Below are 16,745 nucleotides of genomic sequence, written 5' to 3'. Positions count from 1 at the left end.
AATAGTAAAAGCGACTTTTACAGTCCATAAGTGTTTTTGGCTCTTCAATGATTAATTATCTATGTATACATATAGTACAGTAATAATACAAAGAGAATAAAAGAATATTTTCACAGCCTGGCTCTTTACACAGATTCCTTTCATCCTATCCTACATGTCATTTTTTCCAAAATTATCTTTCCCAACAAAGAATGGGTGAGGTATCATGGTTTTACATAAAGTAACACATATGGATGAAAAGTAGGGGAAAAAACCAAGTAATTTGTTTATAGTTGGCTATCTGGATTTAGGCAATTTTGTTACGTAGACTGAGTCTCGGTCATTCCTCCATGTCTCCTTAGGTAGCATTTTCCCTGGTTCCATGATCCCTCTTTCCCAGATGTTAACTTTCCCAGCTCCATGCTCATCTTGTACCCTGACTGTCCCAGATCCCCCACTCTGTCCCCCTCAGCCTTCCCATGCTCCATGCTTCCCATTTCTTTCCCCCATCAACGTTTTACTTGCCTGTCCCATTTCCTCAGGGTCCTAGTCCCTGGTAATAGAATAAGCTAAGGTTTTGAAAGTAATTTGCTCAAACCCAAAGTGAAATAAGTTGCATTGTGAAAGCTAAGTTTTGTGGTAAAGTAGACGTGTCATAAATAGTATTTAATGGACTTTGACATGCTAATATTAGGCCTTTTTCATCTTCTTATCATGTATTAATATTTTCATCCACATCATAGAAGTACATAGCTGGAATACTTGATTAAGATATAGCAATTTTGAAGACAAGTTTGATATGTAGATGGGCTAGTTGTCAAATGAAATGAACATATAAATCTCCAGTGTGGACCAGATCAAAATATAAGGATGTCACAGTGCAGATCATAGCTATTACTGGAAAAAAAATTGAAGTACCTGTTGATGGTAGATCAGTGGTTTCACCTTCATAAATGAAGGTCAATAAACAAGAGACCGTGTCATCTGGTCAGAGCTATATATTTTCTGGCTGTGACTATGTAGGTGTAGAAGAGATATTTCTGGAAATGAAGTTAAATGCCTATATAAATGTTTGAAAATGAATAAGTAATAATTTTGAGAAAATATATAAACTCTCAGAAAAACAAAACTTAGAAGAGCATTTTGGTTTTCATAGACAACAAAGAAAACCACACCTCAGAAAAATAGGCACAGAACTTTTGAAAGTTGAAATTATCCCATTTGATTCTCTCGTATTTAGCTGGAGGTTTGTTGTTTCTGCATCACTGCAGTTTTAATTTTCTTTTTATTTTAAGCTACCCAAGGTTTTATTTAAGTTTTTCTTTTTTTCCTCCAAATATAATGAAATGAGAAATATAAAGTCTGTTTTTATTAAACTCACGTATAACCTCACAGAAGACTTCATCTCCAAATGAACTCATTCTGATTCCTTTTTATTTCCCTAATGGACCCTCTCCTTTCCAGAAATAGAGAATGCTAAAATTTCTTCTGACTGGAACTGACCATAAACTTCTGCTGAGAAGTGAATGGAACATAAATTAGTCACTGCCTTTTGTAACCAGCTCCCTCCACTCCCAGCGCCCACCCAGCCCCCCAACCCTGCCACCCACTGTGAATTGCCCAAGACAGCAGCTCCCACGAAATGGGGGCTGAGTAAGAGTTCGCCAGGGCAGCCAATGGGTATGAAACTCTTCTGACAGGTGCTGCAAATGAGCCTGAAATGGAGTGTCCAGCAACAGTCTGTGGAAGAAAGTTCGGCCTTCTCTCCTACAATCCAGGCATACCAAGAGGTTCTTGATCATAATTCCCTCACACGAGTGTTTCATTGATTCATGTTCTCACTTAACCTATCCAACTTGTCCAAACTGCTCTTATTTTATTGTCCAGGGTAGATGGATATTTCTATCCATTCTGTATTACCTGTTTATAAATTTAAAAACTAACATATAAAATCTTAATGTCTAACAAAAATAGCTTGGACATTGTCAAAATGCACTTAAAATTTAGCTTAGTAGATGTTAACGTTTTTGTTTTTGTTTTTTTTTATAATTACAGCTCTCTTGAAAGACTTTAAGCAGAATGGCTATATTGATTCTTTAGTGATTATGGATCCCAAATGGTTTTTTATTCTACCTGCTGATGTAGTTATCTGTCTATCTAGTGTTTTGAGGAAAACTGAAAGGTCTGGAATTAAATAAATCTAACCAAAACCTAGCTATTAACTAACAATCTCCTAGGTGTTAAGAATGCTTCCATGGGCAGGCCACGGTGGCTCAGCAGGTAAGAATGCTTGCCTCCTAAGCCCAAGGACCTGGGTTCGATTCCCAGTGCCTGCCCATGTAAAAATAAATAAAAAGTATCAATAATTATAAAAAAAAAAAAAAAAAGAATGCTTCCATTTGTTTTAGTTTTGGTATGATATTCCCAAAACAGCTACTTTCTAAAAGCTCTTTCTTCCCTCATTGTTGCCACCTTCTAGAAAGGTGTGGTCTGTGTTCAATCAAACCAGCTGCTTGGAAAAGAAATTTCCAGCGAATTCTAAATATAAAGAGTTGTTTAGGTGTCAAGGTGATTTGGCACAATTTGTATAATCTTTCCCTTCAGGGTCTCTAGCATGCGACTAAACCCTGGTGGGAGAGGAAAAGTTCCTTTTGGCTCATTCCATAATTCTTGCTTGACCCATATTTTATGCTAGTTCAAGCAGAAATCTGCTGAGAAGCTTAAAAAATCTTTAGAGACAATTTTGTCACCGTTGATAGAAATGCCTACAAATGTACACGCAGCCCTCTCTACGGACTCTGGTTACTGCCACACCAGATTTGTGCAGTGGGAAGGTTTTCTTTTATTGGCTTGTGACAGTTTAATTACTACTTTTTTCAGAAAGGAGCATCTTGTAGGTAGAACATTGTATTCTGCCATCATTTCTGGCCACTTTTAATAATTTGTGTAGGTACATGAGTGATAAGTAACACATTAAGTGTCCACTGCTTTTATTTAAATTAGGAAGAATTTGATTTCAAAGGAGTCAATGTATTAAAAAGCACAAGCTTTGGTAGTACAAGAACAGTTATATTCAAGACTCTGAAAAGTTCTAGCTATGTTATCTGATATCAGTCTCTGATTCTCAGATTGCAAACCAATAAAACAGGGATAAGAAACATCTACAATGAATACCTCATTAACTTGGTATGATAAATGAGAAAATGGTGTCAAAACAGTTTGTATAATGTGAAGAACTTTTCAAATGCCGGTTATCTCATAATGCAGATGGGATTACATGAACTCTATTCTGAGGTTGAAATGGGAGACTTGCATCCAAACCCTGAAAATTATGAAGTACATTTCTGCAGTTAGTGAACAGGCATTTGCTGAGCCATATCTCTTACCAGTTTTTCTCTCTAAACAACTTTAAGTTGCATTTCATACAAAATTTAATCCTACATAATGTTTGCTCTTAGGTTTTGGACAAAATCTACAGCTGAATTACGATATCGGTAGATGTGTGGTAGCAGGGAAATAATATATTTATATTACAGAAAAAAGTTGTTTTTATTTCTCATCAAACCAAAATTGAATAAGAAATCATGCTGCGTCATCTATTTTCCTTTTGATTATGAATTTAATAAAGAATGATTTTAAGACTCAATCATCATAGAGTTTTAAATGTATGAGAATATCTATTAGAGGATGATTCAAAGAAAGGCATTTAAAAATAGTTTGATATGAATCTTAAGAAAGAACCATATTTAGAATAAAATCATATAGAAGATCCTGTAAGGTAATACATCATAAATAAAAATAGGGTGTGAATTAAGTGAAGCATTTGACTACTATGATATTTATAATCATGGAATGTTTCAAGTAGAAGAAATGAATAACATTAGGAAATCAACTGAGCTTATCTGATGGGAGAAAAGATGAGAGGCAGAATTTTAAGTACTTCTGGAAAGCATTATTAGTAAGGCTAACTAGAAAAGGCAAAAGTGTGCTTTAGTAATAATCCGTAAACTGGGCTACTTTTTAAGCTAATTGCTTCTTGAATTATCTGTATAATTCAAGAAACATCACAGTAGTATAACCTCCCTACTGCCACATATATCTTCCACTGTCCCAAAATTTCTGATAAGCTGGGGGAAGTGTATATTAACTTTTTACATTTTCTCGGAATGAGAAGAAAAGCAATAGGAAAGAACAGGGCTTGATTTAAATTTTATGCTAAATAAGAACATAAACTCAAGCATTTTAGAGCTGAAAGTGTCTTAAGTGGGCAAATACTGCCATCTTATTTATATTGGTGTTTCTTTTTACACATGTTTTTAAACTAAATTTGAAGATAATTTTATAATCACCACGATTTGATTCCTCTTGTCAGTAGCACTCTTTCTTGGGGAAAACTCCTACTGTATACAAATGCTCAGTTCAGGTTAAAGACAGATATATGCCTGCTTTCCCTCCTGAACAGAACTCTGGAATCAAGTTTAGCTGCATCTCCAAAACAAGGGTTCATGGGATTTAAGTTCCGGTATCATAGGAACCAAGAGGAGATTGTGAAATAGATCAGATGTGGGAGAATGAAAGAGTGGAAATGTTGCCCAAATCAGCCCAGCACCACTATTTATTTCCATTTGTATGTAAGCTCTGAAGCTTTTATTCGATAATAGTTTTCCATCTATTTTATAATGTTATAATGGAACTTTGTTCTGCTCCCAAATGTTCTATCATTATAGCTCTCACTAGCAATGAAGAAGTAACTATAAATACTCTGTCGCAAGGAATCAAATAAGAAAACAAAAACTGACACACTCATTTTAAACTGCATCACATAACAATGGCTCGGAACCCAGTGGTTTATGAATGAAATAAAGATACTTTATTTATTACACAGGCACTTGGATATTCACATGCCCAACATATCTGATACACTTAACAACTATGGAAACACCAGTTGAAAATGTCTGCTTGTAGGATCAGGAAAGAACTTTCACCACGTAAAGGTGAGTGAGTGCATTAACAATTTTTCCTTTACTTTCCTCCAAGAATGTCCAAAATTCACTGAATTAAAAAAAAGTTACACTTGAAATAATATGTAACACAAATGATCTACATTCCAACTGGTATGCTAACTTGAATTGTGAGCAATTTAAATTTTATCACAATGTGACATATTTATAGTCATGCTTGAACAGATCAGGTTAGTAGCATGCATTCCATTCTGCAATGTGCATACTGTTAATCTATTTCCCAACAAAAGTCAAAAGATGCCCAGTGCATAGAAAAATACAAATCACTGTAGTCAATATATTACGGGACTGATTTTGGGACTTACACCATGATGATGAAATCCGGAAATGCCATGCCCACAAAAGCACATTAAAAAGTGGATAAACATGTTTTATCAGAAAATCTCTAGAAATTAAAAGATGAAGGCTTTAAATTAGGGGGATGTTCTCGCTGTGTGCTTTGAACAGTGCCTTTCTGCTCACCTCCTTCTGGCTTGACTGGTCCATCAGACATCACCTTCCTGAGGGCTAGCTGGCTGTGGTCTTGGCTGCCATTGGCTGGTGGAGGCAGATTATCAGACTGAGTTCTTTGAATGGGCAGGACTCCTGCTATGCTGTGTCTGTGCTGCTTCCTGGCATGATTAGACTGACCGCTTTTATGTGCTGCTGAGGCAGTGTGGGTGAGATGGAAACCCAGAGTATGTATCCTCAGATGGAACCAGCTTCAATGTTAGTCATGCAAACAGAAGTGTTCTTTTGATCTATTCAAATAAGTTGTGTTTTCAAATGCCAAAACGACACCACATGCACAGCACTAAAGGGAGTTAAAACTGGCTGTTTCTTTGGAAATGATAACTAGGGAGATGGGAGAACAAAAATCTATCTCTATTGTCTGGCTAATGCCTTCGAAAAAGTAACAGTGCACCTACGTTTATGAGATCTCTGTGTTCATTAAGTTTTTATATGATTATATCAATTGGCCAAATTTTCACAAATCAAAAACACGGCACTTAGGGGTAAGTGATGATCACACTTTATAACTGATTTATAGTTATAAGACATAGCATATCTTGACTTTCAAAGGTTCTTCACTGGTTAAAAAACAATAACAACCTATAAATCTCTGTTATATACAAAGGGTGACCCACCAGCGTGGACCCAATTGTGCTCCTTAATAGGGTCACATTGCTTCATCAAATATGCTTATACATATATTAATATTGTATATATTTTTAGAATATAACAACAATTCTCTTTACTAGATATTTTTAAAAGACTAGAAAGTTTTGCACGTGGAAAGCTACAACATATTACATGCATAATTTGCTAGTGTTTTTAAGCAAGCCTAGAAATGGCTTTTCCCTCGTGGTTCTAGAACGTGATTGTTGGTTGCATAACTCTTCTGCTTACATTTTTGTGTGTTTTCAGATGTGAGAAATCTCACTGATAATCTGTTCTAAATGCTGTGTGTGCTTTTTTTTTTGGTGCAATGCCTGGAAAACTGTCAGCCATTTGTGCTTCTAATTCCTATTGTCTAAAGGATATTTAAGCACACACGAGGAGGACACACAACATTGCTTTGCCTGCAAACATCACAGACACTATGAGCCAAGTTGGATGGATGGTGGAAACAAAGGAGAAACAGCCAGTTTTATTGCGTTCTATGTAAATCAAAGAGAGAGAGAGATCTAAATAGGAAGGAGTATGTTTATGTATTGATACGGTTTTTACACAGACAGAGGGACAGAACAGAGTGAGCAGGGGATGCCGAAAACAGAAAGCAAAAAGGGAAGGACAGCAGGAAAGAAAGGCAACAGATGAACATTAAGCTGCCATGCTGAGGAATTTATTTGCGTCTTTTACTTGGTTGAAGGCGAAGTTGTTGCACGGCAGCTTCGGCAGCGGCTATGGCGGCTCCTGCATCTTCCAGGTGGGTCTGAGTGACGCTGGTTTTGCTTTGACTGCGAGATGGTCCGTGAGAGCGGAGATGGCCTTCAGATGATGATTTCGAGCTACCAGGACTACTATGGGATTTCTCAATGGTGGGAACCTGCATGTCTGGTTACAAAAGGGTAAAGCATGAGTTCAAGTACCCCTCCTGCCAAATTGGATGGAAAATAATTTGTCTTTGCTTTTCAATGGCACCTTTATGGAACTGCTCACCATAGAGTAATACCATTAAGCATTTAGGAGACAATTTTGAGCAGGAAAGGCAAAAGGACTCTAGTCTTAAAAAAAGGTAAGTTTGAAAAGAGAAACACATTCTAATAAGCCTCAAGTAAATGAATATATTATCTTCTAGTTTTACCAAGCAACTCTGCTAATTCTCCTAGGGACCAGGTAAGAGACAATAGCCATATACTACTATAGGAGGAGTTTAAATTAAATATGTAGTGAATTCCTAGACGAAGGAATGTGAATCACTTGGACATATTAAATGAGATTATAGAATCATCCTCTCAGGCTATTTTAGGGCATGTATAGATTACATATCCTGAGGTAGTTTGAACATGGTAGAGAGAGAGAGAGGTGAAATTCAGATCATGTATTTAAATAATCATCATCCAGAATGTTAATCAGGGTAGGGCTGATATTGCTGAGTGGAATCCATATACGATCTATAAAATCATTCATAAATAATCTACAGCACTCATTGTAGTGAACAGTTTACATATCAACTCAGTGGCCTGCTGGACATGGCCTCAGTTTCCCATCTCCTAGACCACTTGTACTTATGATCCATTCCTTTCTAATGCACAATGAACTACTTTTCATTTGATGTATATCTGAAAAGAGGAGACAAGGAAGCAATCATCGGGTCCAACATAAAAATGTATATTTAATATTTATGTATAGCCGATTACATCTAGGTAAGTTGCTACATAGTTATTTCATGCAGGCAGTAACTTTTTTTATGATGAGGATTCATGTTTGTTGCACTGTAGGGTAGTTGGCAGCAAATCGCTCAAAGGAAAAGCTCATTTGAATGGGGATTCTGTGCATAGTCAAACTAAATATATGACACTGCTATTTTAAAATAAGTAAACAGTAACTAAAACAATCAGAATTCGCTGTAGTCCAACTATTTGAAAAAGCTTAAGTAAATTTCAGCATATTTATCATTTTAATGACATGGGGAAAATCTTATTGATATGATAAGTAATTAAATGTAGGATGCAAAATTATATATATGGAATAATACTATAGCGATGACAAAGCATGAATTTAAACAATTAGAAGGTATATACCTAAATGGTAATGGTGATTTAATCTAACAAAGGACCTGGTAGAAATTTGTTATATTTTCTTTATCAAATACCACAATCAATATTATGAAACAATATTACCAAGGAGTTTGAGAGCTGGAAAAGGTCCAATAGTTCATAGAGCCCAATTTTCTCCATTTTATGGGTTGGAAAACAGAGGAAAAGAGAGGCGAAGATCACAGAGTCATATACCTAAAACGGGTAGATCCTAAAACTAAAGCCCGTTTCTCCTAATTCCATATTCATCGCTCTTTTTATGGCACTATGTCAAATATTTTCCAGTAGAACATGAATCGAGCATTTCAAAATATGGTAAATACATAAGCATTTATATTCAAGAAGATACTGAGGGAACAAGTAGACCCAAACTTTTTTTTACTGGAAATATCTCCTACCCTTGGATGGGTCAGGGAAGATACCATGGCTTCTGCTTTTGATGACAGATGGCTTTGGGGACTGCTGGCTGCTCTGACTGGAATGAGACTTGCCATGATCAATGCTTTCAGTCTGTTCTTTGAGAGGATACCACCTGGGAGTGTTGTCGAGGTGAGAGGTGCTAGATAAATCAATCAATACCTGAAAAACAGTATAATAAACCAATGAAATTTATGGATTAAGCCTTATTTATGCAATACTCATGTATGTGATCTAAGATGCACTTAAGGAATAACTCTGAGAATGTTGAAGCTGTCTTCATTTATTCATCATCTATGATATTGACAAAATCTTGTACACAGCAGATGCTCAATAAATACTTGGTTAATTAGAACTGCCTAAATTATTTTTATTTGCAACTTAATTTGTTGTTAAATGATATAAAAAGGCAGGGTCACAAGTCATTCTCTCTCTGAAACAGCAAAACTTACTTTTGCTACATGGACACAGTCTAGTCCTAAACTTGGCCAGCAACTTTGAATAATGTTTGGCATTAGTTACAAGAGGGACAAAATGAAAAAGAATGGATAATTTGCAGTTACCAGCTTATTTTTCTATTTTAAAACATACGTTAGTTTACATTTGAAATAGGGACATGATTAACAATTGATGATAAAAGGCACTGTGTCGTGGTTTAATTGGCAGCATTCTGTTTTAGAGGTTTGTAAATAGAGGTTTGGCATATTAGATTTGAAGAGATGTAAAGTAAATGAAAGTCAGCACAATTGATATATATGCTAAGTTCATATAAACAATAGACAGTAAATTAGAAGGACTTTGATAATTCAAATTTGAATTGAGTCATGAAATAAGATATATCTTAAAGTAGTCTGTATCTGGACCAGGATGAAGCCTGCAGATGAAAGTCAGATAGTCTAGTATTTTGGGGGGTGGAGCATGTGGGAGACTGGGGAATGGGAACAGGGTACAGGAACAAAATAAGGCTTCATGTCACCTCAGACTGCACAACTGCTTTGTATAGTCTCTTTCGAGAGTCTATCATGTTTTCTAGATTTTCAATATTTTGGAAAAAAGTATTCATTTCTTTATCTTTCATTCATAATTTCTGCTGTAACCAAAGAAAAGTAAACTAAACTTACATAATAAATAGATGAAAAAAAAAAATCACAAAATCAGACCACTCTACCAGATCTCAGGATTAGATTATTTTGATTCCTTGTGAATTTATATAAAAATTGTTTTTATTGTTTTCTCCTACTTTTAGTTTTGCTTCTTAAAATATTTTGAGAGATTTTTCTCTGAATACTTAATCATAAATAACAATGTAAAATGACACATCCAGTTATTCAGACATGCATTGAAGAATAGCAGTTAACCTGAAAAGTGCATTTAAAATAATTCATTTAATTTTATAACATGATAAATTTGTTATGTGAAATCTTCAACATAATTATTTGGACTCACGGCATCATTATACATCTTCTTACCAAATCAATTATTATTTTATCTTGCAAATTCATTATAAAATACATCAAGGAGTAGAGTGAAAACCATTTCTCGAGTTGCTGTACATCTATTTAGAGTAAATCAGGCTATAAATTCTATCTGTCAAAGAATTTTATCCAGAAATGGCTATCTTATAAGTTTAAGAAACATAGTTTGCAGCAAGCTTTAATTGGTGTTTTACAATGGCAGCAGTTAAGAAAAAAGAAAATCAAAGGCTCACCTCACCAAGAAAGTCATTGGAAGAAAATCTATCATAATCCCAGACTGTCACCTCCAGTGTTTTCTTCTTGAGCTATAGTTCAAATCAAAATGTCATTTACCACATTTTTCCATCATGGACTTTTCATTACATTCATACAATAAACCCACTTATTTTCACTTCCTTGAATCCCTTCTTTTTATGTAAAAATATCTGACATTTTTTCTAAAGCTACTTGAGCTTGTATTAAATTATATGTAAAAGCTTAATGGTTTTGCAATCCATCCCGGTGTTTGGTCATAAAGGACCTCTTTATTATGTGAACCAAATGGTAACTTTTACTTATTTCCCATTGATTCTCCCACTCCACCTTTAAAAATGGAAAGTAGACTTTATAATATACTTTTTAAATACATGGGATTCATAAATTTCAAAAATGTCTAGGATTATATAGATAATAAACTATGTGGATTACAGTTCGTTGTTTCAGTCAAATGCTGAAAAACCTAGTTTGCATTGCCTCACTTCTGTGGGTAAATTTAACTCGTTTAAATTCAAAAGCCCAGATTTTAATTTATATCTAGCTTCAACTCCATCATCAAATTACAAAGGACAAAATGCAACCCCCATTTTGAAAGACAACTTGTCTAAATTGTTTCACGTGGATATCTTCTTTCCTTTCTATTTCTACTCTTCTCACTGTGTATTCAACCTTAAAAAGTATCAGTTATTTTCCATTACTTATGAGAAGTTAGGAATGTGCAGATTTTCAGAAGCACATTGGTGCAACTTTGTCTGGCGTCGCTCATTTGTGGTAATACCTCTTTTTACTAGTCATCCTTATGCCCATTTTCTTCTGTACAATTATCTCCACATTGCCAGAATCTTGAGTTCTCAAGTTAGAGAAGACTTTTTAAAAACGTCACTTGGTAGAGGAATAAATTTCTATGCATTGAATCTTATTTTTTCTTTGAATTCTTTATGAAAGTTTATAATATAACCAGTTGGAGAATGTTTCCCACCAAAATATGACAAATATGGCCTAGTCTGTTGGAGTCTATTTGAAATTTAAAAATAATCAGTGGAATATTTACCATTGGCTCTCTTATCAAAATGGTCACATTTACTTTCACTCTCAATATCTTTGAAATTCACCTATCTCCTTTCAGTGGCTAAATTTCTTTCATGTATTATACTTAATCATTTTCTTTATTTGGCAAAAGATATGGATCCCAATCTTTCAATATTTTGTTCATCACTATTCTTCAATTACCCTAAATCACATAGAAAATAATCATTACATACCTGTTCCAAGGAGATACTTTTATAAATCACTGTTTGATTCCACTCAGGATTAAGGCTTTTCTGAACGTATTTAGTTCTTCTCTTGTACTCAGCACTGAATTGGAAGAAAATAAGTAAATATCTTGATTATTCACTTTAACTGATGACTTCAGAGTCACCCTGAAAGACATGCAGACTTTTCAAGATGAAATTTTGTTTTGAATCACTGTAAATTCATCTCCTCATCCTCACGCTTCAAATTTTATTTTAAATTAAATGCATAATAACAATTTAAAAATATGTTGGATGACTTTAGTTTTATTTCCTGTAAAGTATTTTTTTAAGGAATGCTTATAGGTGTTCCACTAACTATACTATACTATAATTTCAGAAATGTTATTCTTTCCTGAATGCAGGAGATAATAACATGAACCATATTGTAATATCAAAGTCTTTCTCACCCATAAATAACAATTTGATATTTATCTTTCCAACAGCTATGCATCTAATCTTGTCAACAAGAGTAAAGGCTCTTTTGATTCATTTTCTTTATTAAGCATTATAATGGTATTGACTGAGAAAAGGATGAAGAATGGCTGTTACTGTAGCTGAGACTTCATGAAGACTTGTTACCTTATATTTAAAGTATAACCTAACATATTCTTGGTAAAATATAATATTGGATCTACTTATAAAACAATTTTAATTAAATATAATTTATTGATTCAGACCAACAGCTATGATGCAAATGATGAATCAAATCTAATCTTTCCTCATTTGAGTTTATCCCTGACTTCTCCATTTATTCTGAGTAAGAAAATCTTTTATTCTACAGGTTTAAAAATAAACTTATTTCTAAAGCCTATACTAATCAAGTCTGGCAGACTATCTGTGGTTGACAATCACCACCTAATGAGGTTGAAAATAAGTACTGCTATCGGCTATTAGCCAACAGTATCCAGACAAACAAGACCTTTCTCTAACCTTCACTACCTTTTTCTGAATTTTCTGAATAAGTTTATGTCTCTGCTTCTAAATAACATTCCAGCTCTGGTGGGTACTAGAGTCCTAAACACAAGCCTACTTGTCTGGGGTCATGACACATGCATGGACCTCACAAGTTGCTTTTCCCTAAAGGACTTGGATCCTCACCATTTAAATCTGTAATTCTATTCCAAACTAGAGGCAGAACTAATTGCTGCATTCCTGGTCTCAAATGTTGCCACATTTTAGACTGTGCAGTATTTTTGTTCCTAGACACTGTCGCCCTTCTACCTAGAGCTGTTGTGCATGAACTGCAGTTCACCTCCCACTTCCTGTAAAGTATCTTTCTTCCCCTTCTGACTTTATTCTCTCTCCTACCAGTCAGGTGCAAGAGCAGCTCTTCTCAGCATTGACTGAAAGGATTACCTGTTCATGTGAGACTCCCTCATCTCTGTACCTCTGGGTCTGATTTAACTGTTTCGGCATGAAGCTTTAGCATTAGTATTTGAAAGCTCCTGAATATATCTAATGTGTAGCTGAGATGGAGAACCATTGAGCTTGAGCTTCAGAATACTTAACCTGTGAGCTGCTATGAACTAAATCCAATTTAAGAAGTAAATTAGCACTCTTTTCACTTCTAACCAACTCATTTGAATGTACAACAATAAGAGCAGGTTTTGACAGTTTTGCCACACATGGTAAATCAGACATTTTGGAGAGATGATGTAAGGAAATAGAGAATTTCATAGACTGTTGATGGGGAGTTAAAATTTGCACACATTCTTTTCAGACAAATTTGTCAATATTTAGTGACGTTCAAGTTCATAAGAACAACCACTTAGAAAATTCCACTTTCGCTTATTCCATTTCTGCCTTAGAGAAATTATCCCACATGTGCACAAGGAATTTGTTCAAGAACATTCATTGCAACATTGCATATAATATTATAGTCAAACAGGAAATGAATAAATACAGTATTATATATTCATTCAATGAAATAGTAAACAGCAGTTAAAATGAATGAAAGACATATATCCAGATAGATAGATCTTGAAAACAAAGTCTTGAGTAAAAATTTTGCAAAAAGATAAATATAGTAAGGTATATATAGAGTTAAATCATGTGAAATACTGCCATAAATTATGTGTGGCATAAATTATACACACACACACATAAATGTATACATATACATATATAGATATCTTAATATAAAACAGCTTGGGAATTATAAATATTAAATTCCATTTAGTGGTTATCTAAGGGTGAAGAAGGGAATAAGCCTTAGGGTCTGCAAGAGTACCTGTAAAATACTTTTCTTTAATTAAAAATGGAGTCTTAAGCTAAATAGCCAAACATTAAGATTTGATAAAACTGAATAGCAAACTTGCATGTATTTGTGAGAGCATTTCCTGTAATTTTTAATCAGCTTGAAATTTTATAATAAAAAATTCAAAATTTTGTAAACCATGCCCATTTATATTTAATGCTTTTCTTTACTTTTTAAATGACATAGGAAGAATGAATGTGATGCCTTTTAAGTTACTAGCAAACCCTTGAATTGTTTCTTTAGAATCATGACTATATATCTCTAGAGAGATATTCTTTGAAGAAAAATAAGTGATAGTATGAGTTTAAAGTTTTCCATTTGTTTTGGACTGAGTTATCACTGTGATGAGGCTGGGAAAATTCACAATAAGCACAAGATGCAGAGGAGACTGAACAGTAACAACATTATTTTTTTCAAATACTGAAACATTGAATGTGTACATTGTTTTTACAAGATGAGGATTAAAGTCAAATGCAATTACATGTGGTTTTGCAAAACTTTGAATATACTAATATATAATAAAATGGTCTGCAGTATTGAAATGGTTTTACAAGGATCCACTGATCATCATCTTTTCTTCCATAAATATGGATAATTGCTATTATAATTTTCATATACATATTTAGTCATTTTTAGCTACATAATCTACTAAAAATTGAGTATCTAGTCTGTACCAGGAACTGTGCATCCCTATCTAGATGTACAACTTCAAAACTTTAATTGTATTGACTTCCATTATATATTTGATTCATGCACAAAGAACACGATATAATGTAAGCTCATTAGAATAAAAACATTTATTAAATGCTTAATTTTTCATGGTACAGATTTAAGTGTTTTATATGTGTTAATTCATTCAATCCTCAAACGAATGAAACAGGTATTAATTATTATTCTACTTGATAAGTGAGAAAACTGAAGCACCGACAGATTAATCTGTTGGCAAGGCTGCATTGTAATTAACAAGTGGGATCGGGAGTCAAATTTAGGGAATCTGATTCCTTGCTTTTAAATATACACTATGTGAACTGATATAACGATACACTATATGGATTGATAAGGCCATCAAAAAATGTGGCATCCATCAATTTTCTTAATTGCCAGCTTCATTAGCAGAAATAGCCAGCTTGTTTATTCTATAATGTAATTTTCCTTACCTCAATTTAAATATAATTTGATATACATATGAAATGTATATCACACACATGCACGCATACATACACACCATAAAAAATTGGTCAGTTTTACAGTGGCCTAGGAAAACTGAATTGTATATGTTAAGAGTGTTTGGGAAAAAATGAAGGGGTAGTAATTTATTGTAAATAATTATTTTTGCACAGTTATACTGGGAAATAACAAGTTGATTGAATGAAAATTTAGATGTTCATTTTAATAGAGTATCTGAATCCTATTAGTGACTTTGATTCTCAAATTCTGTCCAGCTCTGATGCATCCATTGTCTTTAGGATTAATGGAAGTAAACACTCCTGGCTCCTGAGTCCTCCTCTATCACAACGAAGTAATGGAATTGTGTGCAATCCTTCAGCACTTGCATTTCTTCACGTGCAGAGGTAGCCAGGCAAAGCTATTCCTAAAATAGCACTTGCTTTATAATGACCACATTTTAATGATCTTTGGCATGGTGTCAGTGGCGTTTGTTGGCCCTTTACACAACTGAAAACTCTCCGCTCTTCTTTAGCCATGGCAAAATCTGTGGATTTATAAGTTGAAGGTGGCCAGGTGAGGCTAAAGTCAGGTTGAGGAAAAAAGTAGAGATAATTCTCCTTTTCCTTCCATGCCTATTAAACATATTGCTTTCCCTTGTGGGAAAATGACATTAATAATTTATTAGCACCATTAGGCCTTTTCTAATAATCAACTAAGTTTGTAAAAATGAGGAAATAAAGTGTCAATCCAGCAAGATGGGACACGCTGCTTATTAAAAAAAGAGTCTTAACCTTCACCCTTCAAAGTTTTGACTTATTTATTTTTTATTTAATTTGCTATTTATTAGCCAGGCAATTTGTCAAAGATAGATTCCCTTTTAAGCAGGCAGAAAAATATATTTGGAATTCAAATTATTCTACCCCGAACCAGCAGAAAAACCAACTCTTCATAGTTCTCCTTTTAATCCCCAAAGAAAAATTAAGAAACAAGAATGGAACACCTTAGCTTCTTTGCATTGAACTTTCATAGACGTATCATTTAAGGTCTTGATTTATTTCACTTGTTTTTTTCCAAGTGAATGCTATATTATTGAATGCTATATAGCCCGCAAAAATGTGTATTTATACAATTGCAAAAAACGTTTGATAATATGTATATATGTTTATATATAATTATATATATTTTAAATATATATTTTATATATACACATATATATTTCTCAAAATTACTGCTCTAAAGATGTTTTCTTTAATTTAGAGAGAAGTCTAGATTGCATCTAATTTTATAAGCTGTTTGTGCCAAGGTGAGTTTGCTGTCTGTCCCTGTATTGTCTTCAGTGCTCCCCAAGGCCACAGGCTGAGGCCCTGTAGTCAAAGCTTACCCAGCACCTCGCACGGTTTCTGGCACATAGCCTGTGCTAAATAAATGCTGAACATATCCTTAAAACATGTTTGTACTTCTTTGTTTTCCTTTAAAATCTGTTGAAATAAAGTAGGCTTTGGCCTTTTGATTTGAAATGCATACAGACCTGAATCTACCTCATATAGGACCAGGAATAAAAAGTTTGATATGCTAAAGAGCATGTTTAGAGACAATCCAATAGCTAATTGGCCTTCTAGGTCTGTTGAGAGCTAAAA

At 34.2% G+C, this 16,745-nt stretch overlaps 1 protein-coding gene across 1 annotated transcript in view; it reads right to left on the bottom strand.

Annotated features, from left to right (window-relative positions):
- The window catches only part of PCLO (piccolo presynaptic cytomatrix protein), a 440,945-nt gene that overhangs the window by 61,120 nt on the left and 363,080 nt on the right, over nucleotides 1-16,745 (bottom strand). Inside the window, exons 16-20 of the mRNA XM_077151839.1 lie at nucleotides 11,652-11,745; nucleotides 10,368-10,439; nucleotides 8,641-8,821; nucleotides 6,843-7,037; nucleotides 5,463-5,645 (exon numbers count right to left, since the gene is read on the bottom strand). Coding sequence (XP_077007954.1) covers nucleotides 5,463-5,645; nucleotides 6,843-7,037; nucleotides 8,641-8,821; nucleotides 10,368-10,439; nucleotides 11,652-11,745 — 725 coding nt within the window. The remainder of the gene's footprint in view (nucleotides 1-5,462; nucleotides 5,646-6,842; nucleotides 7,038-8,640; nucleotides 8,822-10,367; nucleotides 10,440-11,651; nucleotides 11,746-16,745) is intronic.

Source organism: Tamandua tetradactyla, chromosome 1 (assembly GCF_023851605.1).
Source record: "Tamandua tetradactyla isolate mTamTet1 chromosome 1, mTamTet1.pri, whole genome shotgun sequence".
NCBI lineage: Eukaryota > Metazoa > Chordata > Mammalia > Pilosa > Myrmecophagidae > Tamandua > Tamandua tetradactyla.
Note: the sequence above shows the minus strand (reverse complement) of the source record. Positions and strands in the feature narration are given on the sequence as shown.